The 18,607-nt window shown below is 39.9% G+C and overlaps 1 protein-coding gene across 1 annotated transcript in view; it reads right to left on the reverse strand.

Moving 5' to 3' along the window:
* Positions 1 to 2,424: 2,424 nt before the first annotated feature.
* The window catches only part of chsy1 (chondroitin sulfate synthase 1), a 55,301-nt gene continuing 39,118 nt past the window's right edge, over positions 2,425 to 18,607 (reverse strand). The window contains exon 3 of the mRNA XM_088922479.1: positions 2,425 to 5,650. Within this exon, the coding sequence (XP_088778605.1) occupies positions 4,055 to 5,650 (1,596 nt within the window). The 3' untranslated portion in view covers positions 2,425 to 4,054. The remainder of the gene's footprint in view (positions 5,651 to 18,607) is intronic.

Here is an 18,607-nt window from a genome sequence, read left to right on the forward strand (position 1 = left end):
GGCATGTGAATCTGGTGCTGGTAACAACAGGACAGGGCGAAGGAGAAAACAGAAAAATGCTGAATACCATTCTTCCATTCTTCAATCCATACTATTCAAAAGTGCCATAAATGTCCCTCAGAGTAATCTCTCTGTAGTGAAAACTACAGTGGTGTTTGCACGATAGTGGGAACTAGTCTGCATAGTCTTAAAGACCTATATTATGTGAGATATATAAAAAGGGCAATGATATTTTCCTTGCTCCAACTCACCCCCCTCTGTAGTCCATGTGCTATTTAACCACTGGATGCAGGATACGGTCCCTGTCTAGTAAGACAATATGTTGGTTTTTTTCCAGCCTTGTGCCTTCGTCCATTAGACTGCTGAATTCTAAGAGTTTCCCTATGTCCCATTCACCAATAGTTAAAACAGGAGACGTTCAGATTTAGGAACATAACTCCTTCCCCTTTTCACCAGCTTCCTTATAATTAATTTGCCTGTTTTACAATATTAATATTAGTGGGTAACATCAATATACAGTATATATATATAATTCACTGGACTGGTGACCTTTTTTTAAATATTGTGTGATCTGTTCATTCATGTATAAGGGATTTTTTTGTACATCTGAATGTATTTTGAATACGCCCATCAACACCAGTGAAGTTCCTTGTGGAAAAAATAAAGTTCTGCTGGTCAACATTGAACCTGGAATATTCAGTGGGAGAGTTAACATTTCTACAAGAACAGTAAGATGCACAGTCTCCACGGGAGAGCAGGTGTTCAGAATCCTTTGCTAAGGAGGAGAGGAAATGCAACAAAAAATGAAGACTCAGATGTTTTCAAGCATCTACTTGCCAACCGAGACCATTGTTGATAATGTGCATCTATTAGTTACATATAGTAGCTGCAATTTAATTTTAAAAAAAATTATTCATCTAGAATATAACCACTTAATCCTTTTTTTAATCGTTTCCAATACTTTACCAACTTACTCAGCCGGTAGAGAAGTGTTGTACCTCAGTGATGGTATCGATCGCAACTTCATTCTGATGCTTCTGGTTTCATACAAAAGGCCGATCAGCTACAAATTAGGTTAACCCAACACGGAAGATCATTTAATTAAAAACAGAGTTCCACCTGGACAATTCAATAAACAACAGCAAGCCTGTCCACAAATCATTTTTAATTAATGACAAGCTCAGGGGCAGTTTGAAGACCAGATAAGATTCCTAACACCAGACTGTGCTGAAGTTGATGGGGTTAATTAAAAAGAGGTTGCAACGGACCGTTTCGCTAACACTTTGAAGGCAACTGCTGGGAGAAAATGGGACAGCGAATAAGGACACCTCCCCCTTATGAGTAAAGACGCATTTATTAAGTATTCGTAGGCAAGGAGAGAGTATCTGTTGGAATCAACCCCCTAGTTACTTCAATTAATGTAGAGGTGTCAGTAAAGTCACACAAAGTAATGGTTCCAGGTGGTTACGTAAGGCTACTTTCGGTTCCACTTTTGTTTGAGCGCCAGAGAAGTTTGGGTGAAAGCCATCACTGGTAGGAGTTCTTTTAGACCTTTGTTTCTGGCAGGTCCAGTGTAAGAAAACATGCAAAGTTTCCACAAGCAGCACTTAATTATTCTGTCAAACAAAAGTGTTAGGAGTGAGGAATCAGCAGCTACTTTTCCTCTTGCAATCTTCATTTCTAGAGAGCGGCTGCCATATTTTTTATTAGACATACAGTGAATAATGGCAGAGCCTAGCTAGGCAATAATCAACATTTCACACGCTGCCAGCAAAATTCTGATTAAGAAATGCTTTCTATAAAGGCAGAAAGGAAAAAGATCCTTACTCCCCTGAAATTTAAGGATCCTAGCCTGGAGTCTCTGGAATAGTCTGTAGCGGGTCATTGCAGCAGATACAAACATCTTAGAAGTACTTTGATCTGTTTATGGCTTAAATAAAAAAAAATACTACCTTCAGAGGTAGGAGAACAGGGTAATACAGTTTGGCATCAGACAAAATTTCATATCGCTTGATCAAAAAAGAAATTTTTTTCCCCCAAGAAGCAACCATTAACTCATCAGATTTTTCATGCCATTCAGAACTGTTTTGTCCTTTCAGGGTGGCAAGGAGCTGGAACCCAACCCAGCAGGCACAAGGTGTAGTGTGGACAGGAATGCCAGTCCATTGTATTCGCTCATACAGTACATGCACACGGCTGGGAGAAATTCAGAGGCACTGATTAACCTGGGCAGCACAGTGTTTGGACTGTGGGGAGGAAAACTCAGGGGGATACATGCAAACTCCACACAGAAGGATCCTCGGCTCAGAATCAAGAGTTATAAGACAGCAATGTGAATCTCAATGTCTCTGTGCCACACGATATTTCTAAAGCATAATAACAACAACAATAAGTAGAAACAGAAAATATAAATAGAACAGTGGAAAAAGTTTAATTTTTTATTAAATATAAAACCACCCCTCCCCCCCCCCCAGAAGAACAGGGTTTGAAGAGAACAGAAATAACAAAGCCCCCCAAAACAAAGAAAAGATTATTGTGGGAGAGCACACCCTTTGACTACCTAGCAGAAGTACTTCACAAAAACTTTAGGGGAGTTTTGGTAAAGGTCCAGAATGATTCTTAATCAGAGGTAGGAGAACATTCTACTACACCTTAACTGGCAAGTTACAATGTTCTCAAAACATGGATTATTAGAAAAACCTACCAGTGAATGTTTCTCCCCAAGCAGTGTTACAGTCCTACTGTTCTTCTGATCTCTGTTTACAGTAGGCATCTTCAGCAGAAGAACGACATGTACAAACAATACCGCATAACTGCTGTGAAAACTCTCTTTGGAAATCAATTTACTTTGTAAAAGAAGTAACACTACCCACAACAGTGAAAAGAAGGCTATACAATCCTTCAAATATAACAAAAGTAACAATACATAAACAGATGATCAGATAAAGAGAAAAACTATGAATGAATATTCAATAAATTAGACGGCCTTAACTGAGGAAACAAACCACAGTTTTCATTTTTTGAAGAAATAAAAAGGTGAAACTTAACAAAATTCAGTGTTACTGTGCATTGTCAAAAGTGAAAACCAATAAAGAAAAGAATCAATAATAAAACTATGGTCCTTAATAACCATTATTCTTCTTTCCATAATTCCCAATTGAAGTGAAACTCTTAACTTCATGCAACCTCCTGTAAACATTAAAAAAAGAAAAAAACATTTACCCTCACACCACTTCTCAGAATCCAAGACTTGCCACATACATAAACAGCATGTAAATCTCGTATTTTTGTAACATTTTTATGGAGATAATCAGAGTTCAGGAGGAGGACAGGCCCCAACTTCCACTGATTACTGGCTCTGGGGTATAAATACAGGTTTCTAGACCACTGTTTCCTGGTGTTCATCACACTAACTTCCCCCATCTGCCCTCCAAACCCCTTGGTTTACTGAGGGAGTGGGGAGGTTCTGACATCTTTGTCCATATGGCCAGGTGGTCATCCCTCCAACTAAGCAGCTTAAAGCCAAAAACAGATTTCTGCAATCACAGCATTGGGGCTTGTCTCTTGTCTTCTGAAATATGATTCAGCATTATTTCAATATAGAACCCAGTCTTAGGTCCTATATTACAAAACCATCAGGGCACATTTTACGTTTATCCAGTCTCTTAATGCAGTGCAAAACTGCAGTACAACTCATCAGCAACACAAAGTTGCCAGGATGATTTCTTACTTTTTACATCCTTTCAAACATGGAACTGTCAAGATTTCTCACTCTGCTACAAGGCAAATTTCTTAAACAATTCACTATTTGTTGTCCCACTGCTCAACTTTGTTTTAGGCTCATCCGCAAAAAAAATGCAAAAGGTGTGTTTCATTAATTTTTGTAAAAAACGCAAATTTGTCATCCTGGAAGGTTTTATGTATGTATTAGAAAAAATACTTCTAAAATATATCCTCGCACAGCCTTTTATAAAACATTTTTTTTGGAAAAAATAAATTAGTTAAGAATAACAATAACAAAAACCTCGACATTAAAAAACCTGGTCGGACTGGTTCATACGGTCCTCATTGATCCATTATTGCTACTGCCAACTCCTCGGAACCCTGGGTTGTTCTTTTCCAGCCACAGTTCAGCCAGCTGCTGTGTAGACCCATGTGATGACGCTTTGGACCCTAAGCACATTTTGTACTGTTTTGCATCAAGATTAGGATCACATATGACAGGGTGGTGAACATGCACAATGCCAGTGTCTGTGCTTCTAAACTGTTTGATCCCAGACTGGACAAATTTGTTAAACAGGTCCACATCTTCCAGACCCCATCCTTGGATGGAGGTGTCAAAACCTCCCGCTTGAACCAGGTCCCCTTTGTACACACAAACAATTCCAAATCCATAGTATCTCCACAGTCCAGTTTTGGAAGTGAATACGTAATGGTTGTCACTTGGAACCTTGCCCGCGTATACGATCTTTGGATCATACTGACTGAAGATTATTGGAAAGTACGTTTGTTTTCCAAATATCGTGTTGGCCCGACACCTCTTCAAGAAGTCAGCTGTAAACAATAAGTCAACGTCACAGTAGAAAAGCAAAGAATTGTTGGAGAAAAGGGACGAGCCTACTTCCAGGGCCAGAGCACGGGAAAAAGTGCCCGACACTGCCTTGATCTCCATTTCGGCCTTTGGGTACTTGATATGATACTCTCTCATCAGTTCAATCTGTTTCACTCTTTCTGTATTGTTGTCCGTGCTGAACAGCAAGATCAGCAGCCTGACGTTCTGATTGGGAATGAGGCAGATTTTTTCAAAGTTTGCCATGAACCTGACAAAGATCTCATAGCGTCCTGAAAGGGGGACCAAAATGTTGATTTTCTTTTCCTTGGGCTCCTTGAGCTCTGGGTTGGACCCACTGAGTTTGAAAGGAACAAACATCTTGAGGGAGTTGGAGAGGAAGGACAGGGAACCCGAGTCCTGGTTGATCCTGCTGGCCAGGTCCTTGGCGTCTATCTCCTCCTCTTCCAGAAACTGGATCTTGCTGAAGGTCTGCTGCAAGTAGGCGTGTCTCCTGACGGGAACAGTCATGGCCTTCCCCTTGTGCTTCTTGTAGAGCAAAAGCAAATCGAGGACGTACTCCGCGCCGTACATGGGATTCACCCTCCGGTAGCCGTACTGAATCTCCTTGAAGTCAATGACGCGGCCCCTGGTCTTGGCGTTGGCGTTGATCATTTCCATCACCTGCATGACGATGTCGTCCAGGGCCATCTTCTGGGAGGAGTCCATGCCCCTCCTGGGGGGCTGGCCGTCGGCTGCGGAGAAGATGTACTTGCCGGTGAGGAACTCCCACTCCAGCACGTCCTCATGCTGGCGAGGGTGAAACCTCATGAAGGAGGGGGGGATGCCCAGCTGCGTGTCCTCCTTGCGGACCTCGGTGCTGCTGTAGCGGCTCATCTGGACGATCTCGCGGTGCAGCTGGATAGTGCGGTGGCGCAGCTCCGCGATCTTGCGGCTCAGCATGTAGCTGTGCAGGCGGTACTGGTACGGAGGGTTCTTGTTGGGATGCAGGGTGATGGCCCGGTGGATCTTGCTGTTGTGCAGATCTCGGATGTACCCTTTCTTGTTGGGTTCATAGTTTTCATAGAACAGCTGCTGCATCTGTAGAGGACGACAAACATTAGATTCGCTTAATCATTATTGCCCCACAGCAATAGTTGGTGGAATTTGCTATCTGTACAGCAAGAACACAGATGAGACATACATTCAATATATACAGTACAATCATGAAAGAACTGCCTCCATTTCTTGACTTCAAGCATGAAGCATATCCACAAATCCTAACTATGGCATTGTGTGCGACGCAATTTTGTTGATACAATCCCTGGTTGTCACTGTAACCTGCAAGGAAATGCCAAAAATCTCAGGTCCATGCCTAACGCCATCTAAAATTTCTACCAACACAACACATAGATCTGCTTTTGCAGTCTTGGAACAGAACAGTACTCTGATTATCAAAACTTCGAACAAAGACTGTTTATGACCATGCCATTAGCTCAACACTGCCGATTATAATGAATTCAAGGAACACATTCTTGGGAATCAGAGTTGTAAAAGACCAAATATAGGGGAAGAGCAAGACTTTGGTAGAGAATGTTTACTCAAAACCTGTTGAAGCTTTAAAAACCTAATGTTCCCCAAGTCACAGGAGACCAAATGTTTAAACTGTGGTACAGCTGTTACGGCCTCTATTGGCAGTGGCTCAATACCTTACCAAGAAGGAACTTTTTGTGTTGTTGACTTCTAATGAAGAAATTATTGGAGAGCCAGAAAACTATCTTTAAAAAAAAGGCCAATCTAACAGCACAGTTTGGAGCATAGCCACAAGTCTTGTCCCCTGGGGAGAAAGAAAAACACCCGAGACCAGACTGGAGAGGAATTAAAATGGAAGCCTGAGAGCTCTGAAAAATGATTCCTTATTTTCGTACAAGTAAGAAGAATTAAGTGACCCTTTCTCCTTTGCTAGATGCTCGTTAGCGCATTTAAAAATGAGATTCCTTCGTTACAGTCACAAGGGCATTTTCTATGACCACTGGAAGGCTAGAGACGAAGTTTATTAATATAGCGTTAGTGCCATTTTTTAGTCTAAGAACAATCTAAACTGTTTAAGTATATTTCATTTAGAAATCTGTGTCTACTTGTCTAAGTTTTAGCCCGGATCACTGCATACAGGGTACAGCATGATAGCTAGTTTTATACCAGATACACAATAATCCAATAATCCATACATAAATAATTATTCATTTTAACTGGAAAATTTGCTTTGAACTTTCTTCTTCACACGGTTTAAATTTAACACTCCATCCAACCAAAGACAAATACTTACTGAATTACAAGGAAAACGCAAATCCCTAAAGAATTTCCCTTCACATCTGTTTAAACGGATACATCAGCACCAGAGATCAGATTACCTTGCAAGCATCAATAGGCTCTAATAGGATCTAATAATTTTTCACTCATCAAAAGCATAATTAAACATTTGACTCATAAAAGTTTTCCAAGCCACCAGAAACAAAAAGATTAAATTAACATTAGCCAAAGAAAAAGAAAAATGAAAAAAATATCAAATTTAAGAGGGCGACATTTAAAAACAAGAGAGTACCACCACAGAAGAAAGTTAATTTGCATATGACAAACAATGAATATATTTTTAAGCCATGTCTGTTATTATATTGATACATTTTAAGATGTAAAATAGGCCATGCACTAAAAACTGAAGAATTCAATATCTAACAAAAAGTCACTCTATTGATTGTCAATGAAAATGAGGGGTGAATAACTAACATTTAATATTATTTTAAAACACCACAATTTAATCAGGTATCACAGACAAATGAATTATACCCCTTTAACTACTGGAAACTTCCCCTTGACTTAAACGCAAAATCTGTGGCATCACATGCAATTTAAAACAAAGTACAAAAATGACTACTGTGCTTTTTCTTAGAACATCAAATACACGTTTTATCACCAAGCACAAAAAGAGGTCCAAAGGCAGCGATCCTGAAATATCCAACAGTGAAACATTTGTACAGGGAAGATGAATTACTGTAGATAAAGTTCTCGGTTGTTTCTAGATTAGACTATGTATCCTTTGAGTCTTACAAATAAAAAAAAAACGAGGCTGGGTGAAGGACATTTAGAAACATTAGTATAACACTTGTAGCCTGATCCTTTTTTTCATCTCCTGAAGAACGTCTTAAGATGCCAGGACTCTGCTGATAACCGGTTTCTCTGTCTGACTGCACTATTGTATTAAAATGGTTTTACAAGCCAAGCACAACACTGCGCATTTAAAGACAAAAGCAATAGGCAAGGTCAATACTTCTTGTCCAGCTGTGAACTGGCATCAAACAGCACTGTCGGGCACCTTCCTTGTGCTTTCCGATAGCTACACCATCATTAGTCCTGCAATAATTGCCTGCCCTTTGAATCTGTTTTTAATGTACAGTTTGTGTTCATTATAACGATTTCTTTTACAGTCATTAAGCTGATCGCACTCTTCAAACCCAATTCTATCCGATGACCCTTATTAAAATCAGCTTCAACGGAGCACAGCTCCTCTGGAGCCTCCGCGTTTCTCATCCGCACAAACTGGCTGTTCTCCACATCGCACCACTTGGCCGTTCCAAGGGGAGAGTTCTAATCCCACTCTTTCAGTTCCAGATCTTGCCATGACAACTTTATAGAGCCTTCTATCCACAATGTGCAAAGAGTTAAACCAAAAGCAACAGTGTCTGCTACTGTAAGTGGCATATCTAACGAAGGAGAAAACTACAAATGGAGGTTTTGTTCGGGCACTTTGGTGAAATACAATGACTTGCAGATGGCCCTACCAGAAACCAATTTGAGGAAATTGCTGCATCTATTCTAGATTACCTGGATTTGTTGTTTTTTTTTCTTTTCTTCCGGAGTGTGGTGTTAACCTTGAGGACTAAGCAGATTACACAACAGCTTTTAAAGAGCAATTTCTTTGTCTCCAAGTCCCAGAGCAAGACACAAAAAAAAATCACAAATTGCTTTTTTAGTGAAAAACCAGAAATTACTTGCATGTTGAGCTTTTTTTTTTTTAAATGGATGGAGTTTCCAGTAAGAGGCTAGACCCCACTGTGTGATATATCCCAGCTGTAAGCAGTCTGCAGCTTGAGAATGCAAGTCAAACTGCAGACTACAGGAACAGGGCATGCATTTTACAACATTTATCAACATAACTTAATCTGACCTCTTACTTGTGTATATATATATGAGGAAGTTCACATTTTAACAAGCACTTAGCGTAGGGCTATTTCTTTAAAATACTATTAAGAAGACGTACAAAAAACTGGTAGGGTTTCAATACACAGAGGCCTGCACTTTGAGAAACCAAGCTTGAATTACAGAGGAGTCAGTAAAAGTATAGATGCCAACACATTGAGTTATGCCCTAACATAAACAAGGAGCTGGATTAGGACAGTTTCCATTAGTGCTCTTTCAGATAAGACTAGCAAAAAAACACAGCCTCCTAAACAAACAGAGGCAGGACAGAGATACTTAATGCACAAAGATAACAGGCGAAGAAAAGCTTTCCTAAACCAGAACGCGTCTCTGGTTATTGTCAGTCTTAAGTCTTAGTGGACGTTCCCCACCAGGGATATTTCAATAAGAAAAACGCTGATAAAACTGCAGTATCTAAGCAAAACAAAAATTGTGTGCATTGAATACACCATTACACACACACACACACACAACTGTCATGTTTAAGTTGCCCTGAGGTATAAACAAAATAAGAGCTATGAGATGCACTTATCCGTACCAAAGCTTGTAAAATTATGATACATTGCATATGTATTTACATATAAGTGTAAATCATAGACTTTAATAAGATGGTGCCGACAATGCTGACAGGCTGTAAGTAAATATCGGACACCACAGTAATGCTGACAGAATTAGAGACAGATTAATTGGCGTGACTGCACTTTTCAAGGGACACCCAACAGCTGATCTAATGTTTTTAAAAACCATCTGTGTGTATAATCACTTTTCCAACTGCCAGATGAAGTTTTGAGACGCACTGTGAAGTACAGTCCTGCAGCTGTGGCTGATGTCACTACCTGAGAGGCTGCAGCTGGGTTGCACAGTACTGTCTAATAGTTTGGTGTCCCATATTCTATGTCATTATTCTCCACCTCAGAGGAAGAACAATCAGGATCTCACCACTTTTGTATTAACAGTCTCTTGTAAAGAAACCCATTTGTCTGAAGTGCCTAATAAAAGTTTAGCAAATGGTTCAAGGATGTTCAACATTATTAAAGAAATGCAGATCCCCTTAAGCATGTGCAATATATAAGGCATGAATAAGGCACGGGGTGAAAGAAAATGTCATACATCAGCAATTGTAGAAAACGAAGCTTGGTAGGTGTAAATGTGGCTGTGGAATGGGAGAGACTGCTTTTCTGGAACACAGACAGCACAGCTATTGGGTCAGAAAGGGAGTGATCAACACTAATGTAGAATAACGCTAACTTGCCGGAGAGCCCAAGATGTCCTGCACACTTTAACATGCCTATCCCCCAATGGTATGCTCCCAGTCAGCTTCTGGCAAAGCCTGGATTCAGACCTGGGTTCACTAGGTTGCTGGCCACATCCTGTACTCTGGAGTGAATGAGTTTACCAGACAAGCCACTCAAGAGCTCCACGTCACAGGCTTTGCCAACATCTGGTAATTCTGCTTCAGCCGTGTAGCTTGTGTACAAATGGATTGGCGGTAGCTACTGTACTAACAAAGAAGAGGTCATGTTTCAGCCTGGATTACCTTTCAAGTTAGCCGCTTACAGCCCTGGGATCCATACTGAACATGGCCACTGCAGTGAATGTACAGTACTACCCTGTGTAAACTCCATCTTAGCTCAAACAAAATCATATCTGTTGACACTGCACAATGAATTAAATCCCTTCCTTAAATCCCCTTTTGTCGCCATTGGAATAGCCCTGCTTTTTAAAATGTAAAATTCAGCCTCATTTCTTATTGATTTTATGGATATCTGTGTTGAAATGTGTTGTGCCTGTGAATCAACAATGGGTAACAGGATATCCTATATCTTCTGTGTTTCGTACTGTTCCTAAATACCCGCTTAGAAATCTCTCTGGCCATGCCTCTACCAACTGTTGCTCTCGGGGACACAGCTGCACAATCTGTCATCATGCCGAAGAGCTATGCCAACCCTACAGAATGTACCATCCCAGCTGGCTATTCTGTGTCCAGCAATCCTACAGTACCTGCTGCTGAAGACATTTGAGAATTCAGAGCCTTGAAATGGAATGTAACTGGACCTGGGGTGATGCAGAAATTTCAGACTGACACAAAATGAAGAGTGTCCAGTAGTGAATTTTAGACACTTAATCACCTTTAAAGAAATGCCTGAACTCCTACAGCTGCATTTACGGGTGTAAAATAACAGCCCACATGTGTCTGATCTCAGCTTTCTCCATTAGAAGGCAGTGAAGACACTCAGTAACCAAAGCCTGCTGATACATGGGTCCACAATTAAATTAAAATACTGTGCAAAAAGAGCTTTTTAATGAACTTGGAAATCAAAATCTGATGTTGTACAGTAATTAAAGCACTAGTACATAACTCCAGTTTTGAAGGACCATAGTGTCATCAGGCTTTGACTCCATATCTGCTCTTAATTACCTGTTCAAACTCATTGCTAGCGTAACTGGATCAATTTAACACTTTTCAACAGTTTTCAGCTGTGAATATTCTAAACAGATCTGGAAAATCTGCTAGATTCAGATCCTTAAGAACTGGAGCTGTGCAGCTATGGCCTAAAGGAAGACCACTATATCTAACTGACTTGAGCAGATGGAAAACAAACTTTTGTCAGTCCATTCAGTGTCTGTTCAGTGAGAAATTAGAGAGCTAATTCTTAATGATCAAATTTGATGCACTAAAGCCCAAATAATATACTTAAGGGTATTTTTAAAAACAAAGATTACTGTATGTGCAGAAATTAATTCTTAAACCAGCAAGCACGTCAGTTATAGGCATGGGTGATTCAGAGGCCATCTAGAAGAAAAACCAACAGACAGACCAGGATAGAGAACCACCAGTTTTAAGCAAGACTAACTGCTGGCAGTTTCCTTTGTATGCTTTAGAAGTAGTTTTTCCATTGTTGATGTGTGCTTTTGCCCAGTCTTATCCTACAGATGTCCTCATGCTGCTTTAGCCTCATACTCTTAAATGCTATGGGACTGAAGACAAGGTCATCCTGTAGCAATGGCAGCGTAAGGTCACAAATTATTAAGCTAACTCTGGAAATAGGTTCAGACTCTTGGTCAAATGCAAATGCATTTCAATTTCTGATTTAGAATTAGATGGATTTGTAATTGCTTTGATTAGTAAACCAGATACTTTACTTTCTTACTTTCTCTTTAAACATGTGCGTAATGTAAAAAAAAATACATTCTTAATATCACATACAACTAATATTCATCTAAGCTGTCCAATCAGCTGCACCAAACAATCGACGAACGAAGACTTCAGTTGCATTTCAAGTTTGATGACTGTTTCTCGCTTTTCCACATACTTGAAGAGTAGCCCTCAAACCATCTCTGATTCCAGGCAATTAGAAGTCACCATTCTTAAAAGATCACAGGACACTTTCTAACCCTATAGTACATCATTTTCACATCAATCAACTAAGGATTAAAACATGGTGTCAGCCCATTCTAAAATTACACGAAGATGTGTGCTCAACTGAATATTACTTGTTGCGCAATTTTCTGCAAGCTCAAATTTAAAGCATATGATGTGTGTTACAGTACCTTGTGTTAGAATTTTAATAGCTTTTAATAACCAGTTTCCCACAATATCTATTTTGTTCTGAGAGGAGGATGAGGAGGCGTTTTTTAAGAAAGTTCCTTTTGAAAAGAAATACAAAGGTACTGGGAATTTCAGTTATACTTACAAACAATTAAACATGATGGCCACAATTAACCTTCTTATTTTAAACATGAGAAACAATGCCTATTGCTTCCCTTCATGAGAAAATCAAATATTATGTATGCTTCAGAAAAAAATGAGTCCCACCGGAACTTTGGGAACCCAGCTTTGCGTCTATAAAAATATAAACCTTGTTCCAATCAATCTGTTCGGAATGAACAGAGAACCACACACCAGAGGGAAGTACAAACTACGTGGCAGTTCATTTTAAACTGAGAACATCCTGCACTTCTTTACATCAAGTGCTGCGGGAGTATGGAACAAGTTACCTAGCAGTCGCTAAAGCCGATGCCTTGACATCTTTCAAGAAACAAATGGGCGGGATTCCTCAGTCCTCCATTAAGTACAAACTACCAAATGGGTCAGATGGGCCAAATGAGCAGAAACAAGATGTGCTTAAACACAATATTCATTCCTGAAAGGATTAAAGCAACAATAAAAATTAAAACAATTTAAGTGTGTATAAACATTTAACACTTTAGGTACAGCATTAGTTGCAGAAGGGAAAAAAAAAACAAATTCTGGATTAAATGTTATTGTTTCCATACTGTCGTCTGACAAGCATTCAAATTCTGTTTGGACGCTCAAAAAGACCAAATGCTTCTTAGGCAGAGTCAACGACACTGAATGCTCATCTGAATAAAATACACAAGCAAACAGGTGGCTTAGAGTTGAAGTTCAAATTCAGGATATTAAAAAGAGAGCGGGCAGGATATTAAGAACGCAACAAAAAAATCACAGCAAAGCACTCCAAGGCCCGCAAAGACCAGTAAACAAGCACTTCTGCTCACTCCATGTGTCCTTTCAATGTTTACTTTTAATTTCAGAGGCTCATAAAACCGGCAAAATGTTTTATAGGTAGCTCTCTGGATGCAGCAGGAAAATCAAAAGGGAAAACATTTTTACAAGGCTCAGAAAATACTTTATGGAAACAGCTTAGGTATCGATTTCTCTGGCTTTATTATCTAATGTCAAGTGAAGGGCCTTTTCCAGATGCAGCTTTGCATTAGACAGTAATATCGGTGGATCCTTAATTAAAACTTCTACAATGTAATATATACTGCTGGCTGCTTCACTCACATGACAGGCCTGCACTGCAAGTAAATTAGCCTGACACTTAAAACTGCTTTGGTAAAGTCCTTGGTTTTTAATAGGACTAACTGGGGCCTGTTCTAATCTTGCAAAGGTGCCCCTTTGTCCCTCAACAGCGCTGCCGCAGCACATAGGTGAATTAAGTTACCTTTTAATCAAGTTAAGAGAGGAAGCCCTGCAAAGAAGATTAACTTTAAATGGAAAGCCAATATCAGACTAAATGCCTGTTTGAGGTGGTGGCCAATACTCGCAGTAATCCTGCTATATAATCTCAGAACTCCATAAAAAGTTTAAATTTAACAAGTGTCAGGTCTTGTTTAAACACGGTATCCTTTCAAAATGTGGACTCGCCAAACACCGTTATAGAAGTCAGTAGAAAAATGGACCATTTAACATTAATGATTGTTACATTTTTCTAAAAGGATTTAGAAAATGGAAAATGAATGTGTATTTCTCTATGAGTACACTTATTCTTAAATGCACCATTAGAGAAAAGTATGGTGTGGATTACTGACCAGTGTACATACAGTAGCAAAGTGCACAGAAAAATGCAAGGCCTCAGCAGGTGTTTCTCATTTAATTAGCTTTATAGTGTTATGTGTATTAAAGACAAGATGTAGCCATTAAAATACATTTCTTGTGCAGTATTGGCTGTGAATAGCACTGAATGAGTGTGGTCACATGCCTTCCGTTAGTCTTGACAAAAGATTAAGCTTCCGAAGCTCCTCAACAGTCTCAGAGCTGTAGAAGAGGCCAGGAATGGAGAATATTGAATAAAACACTGAAATCTGCTCTGGATAAAATAACACAAAACATTTTCCTGAAAAGCTGGGATGATTCGGAGAACAACAGCCCTAACAGCAGAGAGTCCAGGCGAACAATAGGGCTTAAAGTGAAAATAAAACCTTACATCATCCAGAAGAGACAGAAAAAGACATTTCTGTAGATCCGCAAGAGACTCCCAACATCCATCATGATAACAGATTCAATCACTTCTGGCACACAAAATGAGCACAATCGGCAGCACATGACGGATGCGGTGATGGAGCGCAAAATTAATTTACCGCTAAAAACATTTCTTCCCCCCGATATTACAATTCACAAGGTCCTCCCCGACCTTGAAAACCCTTTTGCCACTCAGGGGCTGATAGCTGCGGAATGCTGTGAGGTTCCCTGTGTGGGCAAGAGGAGTGAATATTGATTAACTTTAAAAATGAGCATAAACTGAAAACTATATATCTGGCCTTGACCCCTCAAAGAAAAAAAAATGAAGGCAGTAAAAGTTTCTTATTTAAGGAAGGTTAGAAACCAGAGGAAGACATCTAAAGGGAGACTCAGTTAAAACAATATTAAGACAACTGTCCATTTTCCAATGGCCCTCCACCATATGAAGGTATGAATCAATTCAGAAGTGCCAACGTGTTCCTAACCCCAATCCTGTACTGCCATGTGCCTCAGTGCCAGCTTCTCCCATGAGCATGGCCATCCAGAAAGGAATCATGGGAGCTCCAGTGCCAAGTACAGTCACCACAAGACCTGCTGCTGTGCAGCAGGCAGAGGACACCACAACTGGCCCCGCCCCTCCCAGCCCTGGGCACTCCTGGCCACAACTGGCAAAGACCCACAAACTGGATCAGCCCAACACTGAACGAAAAAAATCAAAACCTCCTAGTCACCATTCTTGACTCATACATCCCAAAGGGTTTTTTTTTGGGACTGTGCTTAGAAGTACATGGTAAACTAATTTTGTTAAGAGCCAAAGCAAGGAAATTTTCATGCATTAGATTATCTAAAGAGGAACAACATGCAAGATTTGAATCGGGGTACTTATGTTAATAGTGTAATTCTTGGAAAGTTACGTGAATCCTGACTAACAGCTCTCCGTAAGCCATGCTGAGAGATCTGCAACAGAAAGTCCCATATAGAAAGGCACCAATGCAAATGTATAAAGGTAAAGAGTTTCCCAGTTCCTAATGCACAATCGTGCAGACATGAGTGCATAATGTCTCACTGTAAATTGCTTCAAATAAGGAAAAAGGGCGTTTTTCTATAATAATTGCCCAGAAATGACCATTTATTCTTTTAATAAACTCAAAGCTAGCCACAGCATGACAGTGCTGAAAGGTCGATGTCTAAAAAAAAAAACTCTAGTGTTGAATTTTTACCCTTGGCACAGGACCAAGAAGATGAGGAAGCAGCTGCCAAGAGATGGGCAGTAAATTTAAGAGGCTGAAAAACCGCAGTTTCGGAAAATCTGACAATCCAATAGAAATTCCCTTTGTTTCAACTTGAGGAATGGAGCACAGTCTGCTTGTGCAGTAGAAGTCCTCGCTGAATTCACAGCAGCGGTGTGTGAAACCAACAGGAAGAATGGCACTGTACTTTAAACATGGACAGTAGATTAACGACCTGCCCACAGCTGAAATTTTCTGTCCTCAGAAGAAAGGAGTATGTGTGGCTCTGCTCCCATCTCAAAAAATAGTAACAAATTACCGACTGGGCCAGTGAAACGCAAACCTAAAATAACCACCAAATATGTATTTATATACACACACACTCACGTTATTGAACGAATACGAACAGCTAGACTTTATTACATTAGAAATAGACATGCCATCTAGCACGTCGTAATAGAATTTTCACTGCTCCAATCTCGTTTGCACCCAAGAGTTACCGTTCAAAGTTCTAAAATGTGAATAATTTATTTTTTGTAATCATATGCCATGGCTTATTCCTCTCTAAAATACATTATATAATGTACAATATCAAAGCAAAACACCAAAGAAGCACGGCTGCTGTGTAGAGGGATCTCACCAGGTGTTAGTGTAGATGCAGAATTCTACCCACACAGACCATGATTCGAAAAATAGGAGCAGAAAGGTTGTTAATGGAGGCTAGCCACTCTTGCAGTTGAAAATAAAAGAACGACACATGCGAAGTTCCTCAAGAATTCTTTTATGGTGCTTTATCTTGAAACAGGCTTTCTTTTTGGTGATTTTATCATTCTTTTTGGTTTAAAAACATAGGAAATTGAATACTATATTTTTACTAACAACAGCAGACCTAACGGTTTTCTCCTCTTCGTATGTGCAAAGAAAGAATTACAGACAAGCCTGCAAGACCCCAGAGCTCTCTCTGCTTGCATTTTCAGATGACGTGACGTTCAAAGGAAATCGTCTGCATTCGGAATAACTGTGAACTTCAGAATAGGATGGCACAGTAGCTCAGTATAAAACACAGCAGGGAACTGTCAATGATTAGACTTAGTAAGGCGTGCTCCCAGAAAGATAATTATCACTCTCCATACACTTGAGACTTTTGCAGTTAATTACCTAGAACTCATGGTCTCTGATCGAAGCATCATCCTTTTTTTTTAAGGTGCAAAGAAATGTTACATTAAGAGAAAAGGCCTGTAATTAAATTAATACAAGCAGATTCTTATATTAATTTCAATGCAGCTGGTGCGTTGACATTCAAATACAATTAAAATGCCAGAGTAATTTAATACTCAAACACATTGCAAATGGAACAGGGCCTGTTGGTCTGTACATAAGCAATGGATTTTTAGAAGTAATATGCTGCTACAACCAAGATAAAGCACGTTTTCCTTAAGTTGACTGTAGTAGGAAAGATTTACAATACTGCATATCACACAGAACCTACAAAATCCAACTGCTATACACAAGCGAAGCTGTTTCCACTCAGGGCTGGCCACCAGGGAACTTGGATATTTGCTGATGTGCTAATTATTTTTACCAGATGCCAGAATGTGTGTTACCTAGTTAACGATACAAACTATCACTTTTGACCACTTTATTAATAGGTTCCTTCCCTTGCAAATATGTACGCATCATCAAATAGTGGGGGCAGTTTCCTTTGAGATACTGCAACAAGGGTGGACAGCCCGGGCCTTGAAGAGCCCCAGCCCAGCACGTCACCCTTAACACACCAGTCTTTAAAGGACTGGGAACATGTCAGTTCCGATCAATTTAATAAACTAATGGGTACAATTAAATCTGGAAAGGCCAGCTGTGGTTCTTTAAAAGCTAAAAAAACAACATCATCTAAATAACTCAATTGTACAGATAACCTGGTGAACTGGTTAAAACAAAAAATATTTTAAGATTTCAGAGGGACCCATAAAACTTGCTCAATTGCAGTTCTCCAGGACCAGGGCAGGCCCAACTTTACACCGTAAAGTGTGTAAGCCACGTTCAGCAAGCATCAGTTCTGAAATTTTGTCTTTCTCGCTTCCTGAACTAAAACATATAAATAAGCCTTTACAGTACAAAGTAATGCAGATGTCGTTTTGAAGTCTGCTGAGAGTTATTACATTGTTAAACAAAAAAGGGGGGCATTATTGCAATTTTCTAAGAAAACTGATGTTATGGTTAGAAAGGCGACCGAGATAACGTACAATCTATGCTTCCCCGTGTCCTGGTTTGCACTGTGGAGACAAAACTGTCCATCTGCAAGAGATTTAAAATGCTAATTTTAAAACTGATACACTTCAGTCAGCCCTTGTCACAGTGACCCACCAAACCTGAGCTTTGTAATTACAGAACTGAAAGCTGATCGCACATAAGAGAAAATGAATAGAACGCTCTTCCAACTACACTCCCAATGACCAGTAATTCAAGTGCAGGATTCTGAATCTGGAGAGCCCTACATGATTAGACCACCCCTGTGACCAGGGGTTCCCTTTTCAATGGAATACTTATCAGCAGTAACAGGAGGGGTCCCCAGTTATACTCTCCAACTTAACCCCCTCCCTTTGCTTTAGGAGTTGCTGGCCCACTGCAAGATGGGGGCCCTTCCTTGTGAACTGAACACTGGAGAATAGTGGGAACAAACCACTCCCCAATAACTACCTCGCGACGGGTAGTGCTTACAATTTAGACCTCAGGAACCAAATGCACAAAAAGCCTTTCGAAAAGCAAGAAAACTTGCTTTAAGCATCCAATCGTGTTTGCCATTTCCCT

This window comes from Atractosteus spatula, chromosome 7 (assembly GCF_055471065.1).
Source record: "Atractosteus spatula isolate fAtrSpa1 chromosome 7, fAtrSpa1.hap1, whole genome shotgun sequence".
NCBI classification, from domain to species: Eukaryota; Metazoa; Chordata; class Actinopteri; order Semionotiformes; family Lepisosteidae; genus Atractosteus; species Atractosteus spatula.